General features: G+C 36.5%; 1 protein-coding gene across 3 annotated transcripts in view; it reads left to right on the forward strand.

Annotated features, from left to right (window-relative positions):
• Nucleotides 1-9,765, forward strand: part of trim37 (tripartite motif containing 37) — a 46,931-nt gene extending 37,166 nt beyond the window's left edge. For 2 of the 3 annotated variants that reach the window (XM_032576358.1, XM_032576359.1), the window contains exons 22-25: nt 99-300; nt 387-478; nt 3,727-3,837; nt 7,380-9,765. In XM_032576358.1, coding sequence (XP_032432249.1) covers nt 99-300; nt 387-478; nt 3,727-3,837; nt 7,380-7,426 — 452 coding nt within the window. In that variant the 3' untranslated portion in view covers nt 7,427-9,765. The remainder of the gene's footprint in view (nt 1-98; nt 301-386; nt 479-3,726; nt 3,838-7,379) is intronic. The other variant, XR_004340979.1, reaches the window with a different exon arrangement.
• Nucleotides 9,766-12,418: the final 2,653 nt, after the last annotated feature.

Below are 12,418 nucleotides of genomic sequence, written 5' to 3' on the forward strand. Positions count from 1 at the left end.
TTATTGATGTATTGTGTTGCCAAAACTTTGATTTGTTCATCATGTTCTGTATTTTAAAAAATAAATCAGAACTGCATTTCCGTCTTGATCTATTCCAGGAGAGCTCCAATCTGAAGCCGCCAGTGGACCCCTTGTGTCTCTGAGCTCCTCCTCGTCAGATCAAGCCTCCCCCAGCACCAAGCAAAAGTGCTCAGCAGAGAAACAGCTGTATGCCGCATCTGGGCCAAGAGACGAGATCTTCTCCTTGGGAGGACTGAGCTACATAACTGCCAGCAAGGCCTGCAGCGGCAGGACTCTGGGGTGCCAGTCACACTCTCCTCCTGCAGCAGTAAACAACATCGCCTCTCTAAATCATCAAATAATTCTTTTATTTCCTCCTACTGCAGGGCCACTGTGTTGGAGTGTGAGCTGGAAAGCTCGAGAAACTCCCATCAGTCCCTGCTGGAGGGAATTTCTGCGCCAGCACAGTCAAATGAGGGTGGGTTCAGCAGATCTATGTAGCATTAGCTGCTAAACACAGCTGGTCAGCAGTTTAAAGCTGTTTTGTTTAATATACTTGCAAATGTTGGGAGTGAAATAAACAAAAATCTTTAATAAGCCTTTTGTATAGGGCTGGACAATAAATCAAGAACCATGTATATCGCAACAGGCCAGTGTTGTATAAAGTACTGAAATCTCAGAGTCAAGTAAAAGTATAGGTACCTCTCCAAAATATGACTTTGGTAAAAGTCCAAGTCACTGACTGAAATGTTACTTGAGTTAAAGTCTTAAAGTATCTGAAACTTCTTGTACTTAAGTATGGAAATTGCTGTAAAAATGGATGTACTCAAGTAATGTAATGAAAAGTACAAGTAAAAAGTAAAACAAGGCAAATGCAGTTTGAATGACATTTTTTATTTTTTGGTAAACTTGTCAAATACACTTAAAATAATGTACACAACCAAGTGCAGGCAAAATTAAACCTGCCAATAGATATACCTGCAGGCATCATTTAGTTAAGAAAATTAGGTGCTTTACCTATAGCACAAGGTTAACTTAACCTGCTTTACAACTGAACCAGCTTCTTAGTAAACCCTCCAGGACATAAAATACAAAGTTTTTGTAAGCCTTAAGTTTTCCCTTCAAGTAAGGTAGTGCTGAAAATGAGAAAAATAAATAGTACAGAAAATGCGGCCAACATGAAGAAAAAGAGCTGTTACGATTACTCTACTTCACAAATCAGTGAATCAGTCAATCCTACAGTCAGTAGGTGGTGCACACAACTGGTCATTATGCAAAAGAAAAAAAGAATTGGGAGGGAAATGCAGCTTATTGGCATCTGTAAACCTGGTTTTGAACTTGCATTCCTTTCCTATATTCGTTAAATTTAGTCTAAATTGCTATCGCTATGGCTTCTGTCCCCCCTTGAACAGAGGAGTCTAGGTAGCCTGCTACAGTCAACATTAGGCCTAAGCTAAATACACCACGTGTGGAACTGAAACAATGCCAAACAAAGTTCATTTATGGTCAAGATTTCACAATACAGTAGTGCCTAGTGACCAAGCTATAGTTACTGAAACAGGAGGATTATAACCATTTCATAAGACGTTACCTCGATGTGTTTCTTCAAGTTGGACGGGGAGTTTTTGTAAGATAGAATTTCCACATCTTTGGGCAGGAATAACATACACTGCATGCGGTACGACGAATCTTTAACACCCACGAAAGAGTATATTGTGTTTAAATAAGGCCATGGGCTCTCATCACCAGTTGGTGGTTCCCCTGGAGCCGTGTCCGACGTAGTTGCAGTCGTTGTGGTCTCCGTCTCCTCCTCCATGTGGCTGCTGCTGATTGCGAGACTTGCTTTGTGTTTAATGGGAGAAGCGAAACAGGTGTATCCTATTGGTGGTGATGAACAAGACCAGGCAAGTAGGCTACCGACTTTGTTCGGTAGCCTACTTGCTACTTGCTAATCAGTAGGTGGGGTCAAAACACTTGCGTTTCTCTCTCTCGCTTTTTTGTAACGAGTAACTAAACCACACATTGAAAATGTATCGGAGTAAAAGTATGCAATTAAGTTTGGAAATATAGTGAAGTAAAAGTGAAAGTTATCAAAAATTTTCATACTCAAGGAAAGTATGAAGTACTCCAAAATATACTTAAGTAAAGTAGTGAAGTGTTTTTACTTCGTTACTATACAACACTGCAACAGGCACATAGTATGAATAAATAAATCGTCTGAGAATATTCAATATTCAATATATATGGAATATTCACTGAACTCTGATCCAGAACAGCACAGCACTCTGGAAGACGTAGGGAGAGGAAAGATTTTTAGCCGCTCAACCTCTGACAGCCTGCAAAGTAGGACTGGTGGCATTTTCTATCTCACTCTTTGGTTGCCTAGCAACTCTCACTCTTTGGTTTCCTAGAAGCTCACTCACTCTTTGTTTGCCAACTTGTTATCATTCCATTTCATTTCCATTTGCATGATTGTTCATTTTTTTCTGTTCTGACTTTGTACCAAATGCTGGATGACAAAAGTTTTTAGTCTGGCACGTTGGTGCCAACTAGACCCTTATTTGAAGGACAATTTTTTTGAAGAGAGGTCATTATTAATTTTATTTGTCATTTCAGCTGTTTTGATTATTTTTTAGATATTCAAAATGTACAGTGTTAAATATTCATTAGAAATTAAAGTTTATTCATATTTGAGACATTATACTTGCAGTATTATGCAATTTCCGTTATGTTACTTTAAAATGGTCTCAAAAATATTATTGTTTATCGCAATAACTAGACAATTTATTGTCTATCAATCAATCAAATTTTATTTGTATAGCACATTTCAGCAGAAAGGCATTTCAAAGTGCTTTACATCATTACAAACACAGAAACACAATGCAAGATAGAATCAATAATCAAAACACAGCATTAAGTCAAGTTCCATCAATAAATTTGTAATTGATTACATTTCAAATACAATTCTAAACAGGTGGGTTTTTAGTCGAGATTTTATAGAAGTCAGTGTTTCAGCTGTTTTACAGTTTTCTGGAAGTTTGTTCCAAATTTGTGGTGCATAGATGCTGAAAGCTGCTTCTCCTCGTTTGGTTCTGGTTCTAGCAAAATATTATCGAACGACTCCTACTTGTGAGTGAAATAAACAAAAATCTTTAATAAGCCTGTTGCAATAACTCAACATGATTAATTAAAACAAGCTTGACTGTCTCCATTTACATGATTTATTGGTTTTGTCTTTTCTCTCTTTCTTTCTACCAAAAACTGAATGACAGAAGTCTTCAGTCTGGTGCATTGGTTTCAACTAGCCCTTATTTTTAAGGACGGTTTTGTTTACCGAGACTTCAGCATCCATTTTTATATGTTGTTTAGGTTGTTTTATTTATTTACTTTAAATCTTTAAAGCTGCAGTATGTAACTTTTTTGAAACTGCAGACTTGGGCTGAAAATTTGAACAAGCTCCTACAAGCCCCGCCCCTTTACCCTCATTTATTGCAATAACTTCTGGGACAATTCATTGTCTAACAAAATTTATTGAAGTGACAGGCCTAATTCTTAATGTGAAATTGCGTGCTTATTTAGCATTGATGGGTTATTTCCCAAAAGGGCAAAGCCAACATTAAAAGACAGACTTTCTGTAAACTCAGCTGTTGGGTTTTGGCTGAGAAGGTAAAAAAATTACATTTTCCAATGTTTTTAAATTAAAATGTCAAAATGTGTTGTTTGTAGATCAGTCGTCATCTGTGTTGATGGCAGCAACCAGCAGTGACAGCGACACTGAGGACGAGGCTCTGCAGAGCAGCAATTCCCGATATGACAACCACACTCCTCCCTGCACAGGTGACTCACATCATCCATGACAAAACATGAAAAATCACACATCAAAACTTCTGTTTTTATCAATTACAAATTTAGACAGATTACTCTGGGCTTGAGATGTAAAATGATTTAGAAAAAAGTCATGAAATTCAACCATCTATATATTGGTAATAAGAATTTGTGGCCTTCTTCTGACCGCTCAAAAGTAAAGAAAAAAAAATACTATAATATTTGAATTCTCCATCTAAGAATTAACCAACTTGTGAAAAAAATTAAACTACTTTTATAACTAATAAAAACTAAGCCAGAACTAAACAAAATTTAACTAATATCTCATTAAAAATAGCAAACACACTCTAAAAACTATTTTTTTGTTTTTAAACTAAATTAGACAAATATTTACAATGAAATAAGACTAAACTGTAATTACAAGCCCAAAACTATTATAACCCTGCAGTGAACCAATAAAAATCTAAATTTGAATACAAATTTACCTTAACTTTGAATTTTCATCAGAACTTGTGCTGCACCGTTTAAAGAATTACAATAGTCCAGAGTTGAGGTAACAGAAAGATGGGTGGTTTTTTATGCATCATGCTGAGATGGTATATTTCTAATTTGTGCAATACTGTAGATGAAAGAAGACTTCTTAGAAAACCTGTTTTATAGGTTAGGAAGTACATGTCCTGGTTCACTATAAGGTTCTTTACATTTGTAATGGAAGATAAATGCTGTTCTCCAGATGCTGTGGTCCAAGAATATTCTCCAAAATTAAAAGTTGTGTGATTAGCTGATTTTATTAATCAGACCTTATGAATAAAAGAAACATAACTGAGCATGATCAGCATGCTCAGTTATGAGCTCTGACACTGAGCCCTGTGGTACTCCATAACTAATGGCAATACACAGTTTCTAAACCAGTATCTTGACTGAAACTTGATTTTTATTCTTTGTCTTAACTTATATTAGCTTAGTTTTATACATTTTAATGCCAACTATTAACCAGATTTTCTGCCTCAGAGTCTAAATACCATCTAACATTAAAAGAGTAATAAAATCAAACATAGAAACACTTGACTGGGCATTTTTAAAAAAGTCTACTTTTCTGTAGTTTTGATTTTGCTATATGCTCCTCATGTGGTAACTTAGCTTTAGTTAAAATTTCATATGGAAAGTAATTTCAACCTTTTAGATCAAAGAATTTGTTTGAAAATATTCCTAAACCTTATTTGGAAAATGATGCGCTGGACATTAAAAACCTTTTAGTTTAACCTTCCGATTATTTTCAAAGTTGCATAGTCCATAGATTCATTTACTCTCTTCCATTTATGTGAAGAGATATTTCCCAGTACATTCTGGGAAATATGTACTTTTATGAGTATTTTTACTATATTGTACTTTTACTTAAGTAATTTTATTATGAAGTATTATTACTCTTGAGTAAGCTTTCTGGATACTCTACCCTCTGTTCTATTTTTTTAATGAAGAACAACATTCAGTTGAAGAACAACCTTGTTTTAACCAAGAATTCTTCAGACACAGACACACCTGTAGTTTTTGTTAGTTTCATAAATTTTATATTGAAAGAAAGTGATTTGAAAAAAATTTATTTAGTCTGATATTATTTTGTAATTGCTTTTATATGATTTTTTTTGTCTTTAAAATACCAACATTTCCACATACTGTAAATTCCAGACTACAGAGCACACCTGATTAAAACCTGCATCCTTTAATTTTAGAAAGAAAATCAATTTTGTAATTGTACAGGCTGCAACGGATTTTAAGCCGCAGGCATCCCACTTATTCTATTTCTGTGTATTCTATTTACAAAGAAAGATATTACACTTGAAGATATTTTTAACTTTTAATTTAATCTGTATACTTAGACCATATGATAACATAAACAAATACATATTGCAAATCCTTTTTTTCGAACAGTGCCTGTAATACGGCTGTACATACCAGCAATTACGTTGTTTACGCTCACCGGACACCGCTAGAACCGCAACGCTTTGCCGGGCCACGGGCGTCTCTCTCAGGGCGAACCCACCACTGCACCTGACCCACATGAACACAGCCACATCCCCAACGTCTTACATGCATTATGTGCGTGTTGCTGTTGCACAAAAACAGCACAAACCTAGATCACAGAAATACTGGCCATATGCGCACGTTTCACAAAAACAAAGGATCTAATCTTTTTTTTTATTTATTTACAAATTATACTAAATATTAAAGACAGATAAGCAAAACCTATCCTTGGATCCATGGAGGGTGGAGATCCCCAGGTTCAGGTGATGTGTCTGAGACTTCCAGAGGAGGAGAAGGTGAAGCAACAATGTTTGCTTGATTTCTACTCTTTTGGCAAAGTTTCAACTTGATTTAACTGTTTAACTCGCAGTCTTAGCTCGACGTTCAGGAAAAGCGCAGCAGATGTCATGGTCGGCCAATCGGGAGACCCGTCAGCTCTTTAGTTTGTGAAACCACAGAAAAAAAAACAAACAAAAAAAAGCTGTTAAACTGGCAACCCTGCCAGAACTGTGCCCCACCCCTGGCAGGGTTTACTCGACCCCTCTTAGAACTACGGGGAGATTAAAACTCCACTTATTAGTTTTTAGCTAGCTTCACTGCATAGTCACATGCAGTATCTATGCAGTCAATGTGTATGACTGCATGTGACAATCTGCCAAATAAACAAACAAAATAAACTGATGAATAACATTTAGGCATAAGATGTGCACACCCCCAAAGACATGGATGTGCCTCTACATACAAGATATTTTGACACAAAATACCTTTTTTTCCCCCACAATGTTATTAGTAGAAGACGGTTAGATAATGAAAAAAAAAAAAAAAAAATTATTTTTTATTTTTTTACTTAAAGGAAAATCTCAAGGTACGCACAGTGCGTACAGCTGAAGGTGCTACTGGATTTACAATACCAGTCATTGAATTGTGAACTTGCTCTTGATTTATAGCACAATTTCATTGGACCTCTGCGAACAACTCATCAATTTAATTGGTCTACTGTTACGAGTCAAAATATTTTTGGTGACATGAAAAAAAAAGCACGCATTAGCCGCACCTTAATATAGGCCGCAGTTTTCAAAGTGTGGGAAAAAAAATACTGGCTGACAGTCCAGAATTTACGGTAATTATATTTTGGGATGTCTGACGTATTTTTTTAAATATTAAGTGATTATTGTTTTAATCAGTTACTGAGTAGCCTTTTAACCAAATACTTTTTTACTCTAAGTTGAGTATTTTCTTAGACGGCTACTTTTTGCTTTTACTTAAGTAGTGCTATCTTAAAAGTAGTAATATTTTGGCTACTCCACCCACCTCTGGGTGTTCTTTAACATTTTTTCGTGGGAGCTGCAGTAATGTGTATCAATGTTTGCTTTAAATAGAAATCATTATTACGAAAATGCATTAATTTTGGACCATGCAAATGTTACTGCTGGCTTCTTTGGAAGAATTCCTGACTGGGGAAAAAAGTGTGTTATTTACATAAGAATGAACCATCTCTGCAGGATCAGACACGTTTCTCCTCTTTCATCCAGGAGAACCGCTCCTGTCCGACGACAATGGACTTCCTGCCATCAGGTGATGTCTTAGGAGTCCAAACACGAAATCCACAATGGCCACAAACATTGAGACTGGCATGTAGAGTATAAAGACGAGGCAGATTCATTCATCGGTGTCCTGCAGATTCTCAGACTATGACCCAAGACGCTGATAAAAGCAATATGTTCATGAGTGTGAGTAAACAAAGTCAGAGATTTCAGAGACTCAAGTGGCAAACATACTTTTATTTATTTATGAAGTATTACCTTATCTAATTAAGTATATGACCCACTTTTGTTTATCATTGTATTTCTCACTTTCTCTGTGTTTGATTGGAATGGTTTTCATTATCCAGATGTTTTATAGTATCTTGTCCACACTGCAAAAACACAAAATCTTACCAAGTACCAAGTTGCTACGTAATGGTCCACTGCCCATTGATTGTGAAATACGGGCTACTGGATTTACAATACCAGTGTAATACCAGTGCAAATAGGACTGTTTCTTAAGTATAAAGGAATTATCAACTCAAAATAAGCTCTTGTGTTTTGTAGAAAAGTTCCTTGTAAGTTAGCTTTGTCTCATTTTGAGTGTATTAAGATACTTGTACTAGAAACTAGTCTAAAATACTTGGTAAGATTGAGTTTTTGCAGTGCATGAAAGTGCTCTGTTTTGTTTCTTTGTTTTTCCAGCAAGATCGTGATTTAAAGTATCAGTTTAGCAGATTAAAACCTTCCAAAAGCTGAACTACACAGTGATTTTTTTCCCTTTAATTTCTGAAGTTAACTATTGGAGTTTTTATTTATCGAACAGCATGGTGATTACAGTTATTCTCTTGGATTTGATTACTGCTACTGCTCAGATACTGTATGTACAATAAAACTTTGATGCTTTCTGTAGCTTTACAAACCAGATGTTTACTTTATCATCACTATGTGTTAGAACACCTCACTTCATAAACTTGAAGTGTAATGATTTCTTTTGTTTCGTGAAAACTAAGAAATCTAAGTATATTTTCTGTTAATTAGTAAGCAATAATCAAATGAAAATTGGACCTTGTCACTTTGATCGGCGGAGGCTCAGGGTTTAAAAAGGAGGCATGACAACAAAATGCAGTCGAGGTGGATTTATTCAGAGCTACATGTTACATTTGCACCCACACCCAATACACAGTGAGGCAAACAAGCTGGCTTTTATACCTGGGGCAATTTCACCATTCATACCAAGTAATCAAAACAAAACAAGAAATAAACATTATTTAGACAAACCTAACACAAAAACAATAAATGGTACCAATAAATACTTACATGCATGCAAATAATTACAACTAAACTAAGGTCAGTCAAAGCATACATTTAACTTAATGTAAATTTAATATAAATACTCAGAGCATTACCCCTCCTAATTGACATGGTGTGCTCCAGGAGCTTTTCAGAAGCACCTGGAGCATCTGTCTCCCTTTGCTGCTCCACCCTCCTGAGGAGACACACTGGGAAAGGTAAGCTCTCAAACAATTAGGAAGCTCATAGAAGTTATCAGAAACAAACTTACATTTCCCCCCACATTCTCCCTGTACAGGAAAGATGGCCAGTCTCCCTACCTGAAAGACTGTTCAACTAAATGTCACAATGCAACTGAAATAAAAAACTGAAACAGGAAACATTTAGTCTGTAAATAAACATAACATACCATCAGTACTCTTTTATTAGTGTTGAACCCCTGGTCTTCATCACAGACTTACAGGTGGAAAGTAACTACTTACTTTCCAACTTCAAACCAGTTGAAGTTTGAATACATCAAACTTCAACTGGTTTGATGTGCTCTGTTTTTTGAGCAGGTGTTAGAAAAGTGTTATTTTGCTGGAATGAAGCACATCTTCATCATTAAAGGTCAGTTGTTATGGAACATGTTTTTGCTGCTGGTTTTTCTTGGTGGAGTTATTTACACCTCAGTGCTCCGGATAAACAGAACAGAAGCGGACAATAGAGGTCAATGCTGTAACCTTAGCTATAAACATACATTGACATTAGGATGTTTTACACCTTTCTGGACTTCTAACTCTCATCCAACCCTTAAATATTGTTCTGTCATTAGTTTACATTGTATATATTTGAGTATATATTGGAGCCTATTTTGATAAGGCTGGCTTTAGACTGGAGTCCATGGCTTTGCTGACACAACTAAAAGTAGATTGAAGGAAAAATCAGTTGCCGTGTTTTTTCTGTTTCTGCACCTGAACACATGGCAGCAGGATTCTCACCATGTAGTGTTGTCTGATTTCCATTTCTGCCAAAAGCTGCTTTTATTTTGAATGTTCCTAAAATGCAACACGTGGATATTTTTGTCTAATAAATAAAATGTTTTATAGCACACAAAAAAGTAGTCTATGGCTTTTGTTTTTTTTTTTATCCCAAATGTATCAGCAAACAAGTTGAATCAGGTATTACCTGAATGCTGGAGTGTACAGTTAACATGCTGGAGGATGTTAACTTGGACGTTTGTCAGGACAAAAGTAAAAAAATTAATATATGTGTAGCAAAGACCCGGATGGAAACTACTGCAGCAGCAGGAGCAGCACATTGGCTGTGGTCTTTTCCTCCAAGTGAGACTTGGAGGAAGTCCAAGACTAGGCGCTCAGTGTTACGGCGCCTGGCAATCAGGCCACAGGCAAGCAATCACTTTTGAGCTGTCTGCTGAGGCGAACCAGATAGGGTGTGTGCTCTCTCCTGGAGGAAATCCTTGCCATCACCACCCTTACAAAAAAATCCCATGTGACCACATGAAAACCACACATGTGGTTCACACAACTTTTTTTTTAAATTTTTTTTTTATATTTAATCTTTTATTTGGAAAGGCAAGTTACAATTACATTGTACAATTCAACTTCCAACACAGTGGAAGTATAAGAAGGAATAGCATAAGCCAATCCAGGTTTTTTTTTTTTTTTTTTTTTTACAGTAACCAAACAACCATAACACAAGAGTGAGAGGGGGGTAAAGGAGGGTCAGATCTGATTCTTCTTATGTTGGGAGAAAAAAAAGAAAACACAATCAAGAGCATAATTTTGCCATAATCCTAAGCCAGGGTACAATACACTGCACAACAGTATTTGCATGTGATTGACATATTTAGTCCACAGAAATGACTGATTTTACATAGTTTGTCCATTTAGACCAGATCCTGAAGAACGATTCCCTTCGACCTTGAACAGAAAAAGATAACTTCTCCAGAATGTAATTGTCCTGTACAATATTGACCCAGTCCTCAACTGTAGGTGCTTCAGGCTTTAACCATTTTCTAGTGATTGACTTTTTGCTCGCTGCCGAAAGCATTAACAGCAGTTTTTTATCATCCAGATTCCAGTTATCAAATGAAATGTTTCCTAAATATAGGGATTCACATTTACATGGGATTCTTTCAGTAAAGATGTTATTTAGGTGTGAACACAATTGCTCCCAAAAAACTTTAATCACAGGACAACCCCAGAAGATGTGATGATGATTTGCCCCGTTTGTTCCACAGAGTCTCCAGCATGTGTCTCCGCTGCCCCGATGTTTTTTCTGAACTGGAGTTACAAAATATCGAACAGTGTTTTTCCAGCAGAACTGTCTCCATGTATTGGAGCTCGAGGTCATCCAGTGTAATTTGTTAATCTGTTCCCAGACTTCAGTTGAGATAGATAAGTTTCCTTCTTTTACCCACTTGTTTCTTATGTAGTTTGTGTCATCTTGTTTAGAGGATAGAATACCATTGTACAGCAAGGAAACAAGTTTCTTGCATGAACCTGACTTCAACAAAGACAAAAACACCTTAAAAAGTCCAGGTTTGGCTGTTTCCCAATTGTCACGTATATTTTGATTAAAATAAGCCCTCCCCTGTAGATATCTAAAGAAGTCGTCCCTCTCCAGCCCATTAGATCTCTGAAGCTCCTCAAAACTCTGAAACACCCCCTTCTGGGTAAATGTATAGTAAGTGGTTAGTCCTTTTGGAGCATAGAAATGCTGAGATGCAGTAGTTCTGGTGGTTTGAAGCTGGAACCAAGTCTAAATTTTGAGTTTCATGAGTTTTGAATGTTAGAGACCAAAAAAGCGTTTTCTCAGCGAGAGAAGTGAAAAAGTGACAATATGTGAATTTTCAGCACTACGCTCAATTTTCAGCCTTATTAGCTTTGGAACAGCATAGAAATGCTGAGATGCAGTAGTTCTGGTGGTTTGAAGCTGGAACCAAGTCTAAATTTTGAGTTTCATGAGTTTTGAATGTTAAGAGACCAAAAAACGCTTTATCTCAGCGAGAGAAGTGAAAAAGTGACAATATGTGAATTTTCAGCACTAGCGTCAATTTTCAGCCTTATTAGCTTTGGAACAGCATAGAAATGCTGAGATGCAGTAGTTCTGGTGGTTTGAAGCTGGAACCAAGTCTAAATTTTGAGTTTCATGAGTTTTGAATGTTAGAGACCAAAAACGCTTTATCTCAGCGAGAGAAGTGAAAAAGTGACAATATGTGAATTTTCAGCACTACGCTCAATTTTCAGCCTTATTAGCTTTGGAACAGCATAGAAATGCTGAGATGCAGTAGTTCTGGTGGTTTGAAGCTGGAACCAAGTCTAAATTTTGAGTTTCATGAGTTTTGAATGTAAGAGACCAAAAACGCTTTATCTCAGCGAGAGAAGTGAAAAAGTGACAATATGTGAATTTTCAGCACTGCGCTCAATTTTCAGCCTTATTAGCTTTGGAACAGCATAGAAATGCTGAGATGCAGTAGTTCTGGTGGTTTGAAGCTGGAACCAAGTCTAAATTTTGAGTTTCATGAGTTTTGAATGTTAGAGACCAAAAAAGCGTTTTCTCAGCGAGAGAAGTGAAAAAGTGACAATATGTGAATTTTCAGCACTGCGCTCAATTTTCAGCCTTATTAGCTTTGGAACAGCATAGAAATGCTGAGATGCAGTAGTTCTGGTGGTTTGAAGCTGGAACCAAGTCTAAATTTTGAGTTTCATGAGTTTTGAATGTTAAGAGACCAAAAACGCTTTATCTCAGCG

Source organism: Xiphophorus hellerii, chromosome 11, assembly GCF_003331165.1.
Source record: "Xiphophorus hellerii strain 12219 chromosome 11, Xiphophorus_hellerii-4.1, whole genome shotgun sequence".
In the NCBI taxonomy this organism is placed as follows: Eukaryota; Metazoa; Chordata; class Actinopteri; order Cyprinodontiformes; family Poeciliidae; genus Xiphophorus; species Xiphophorus hellerii.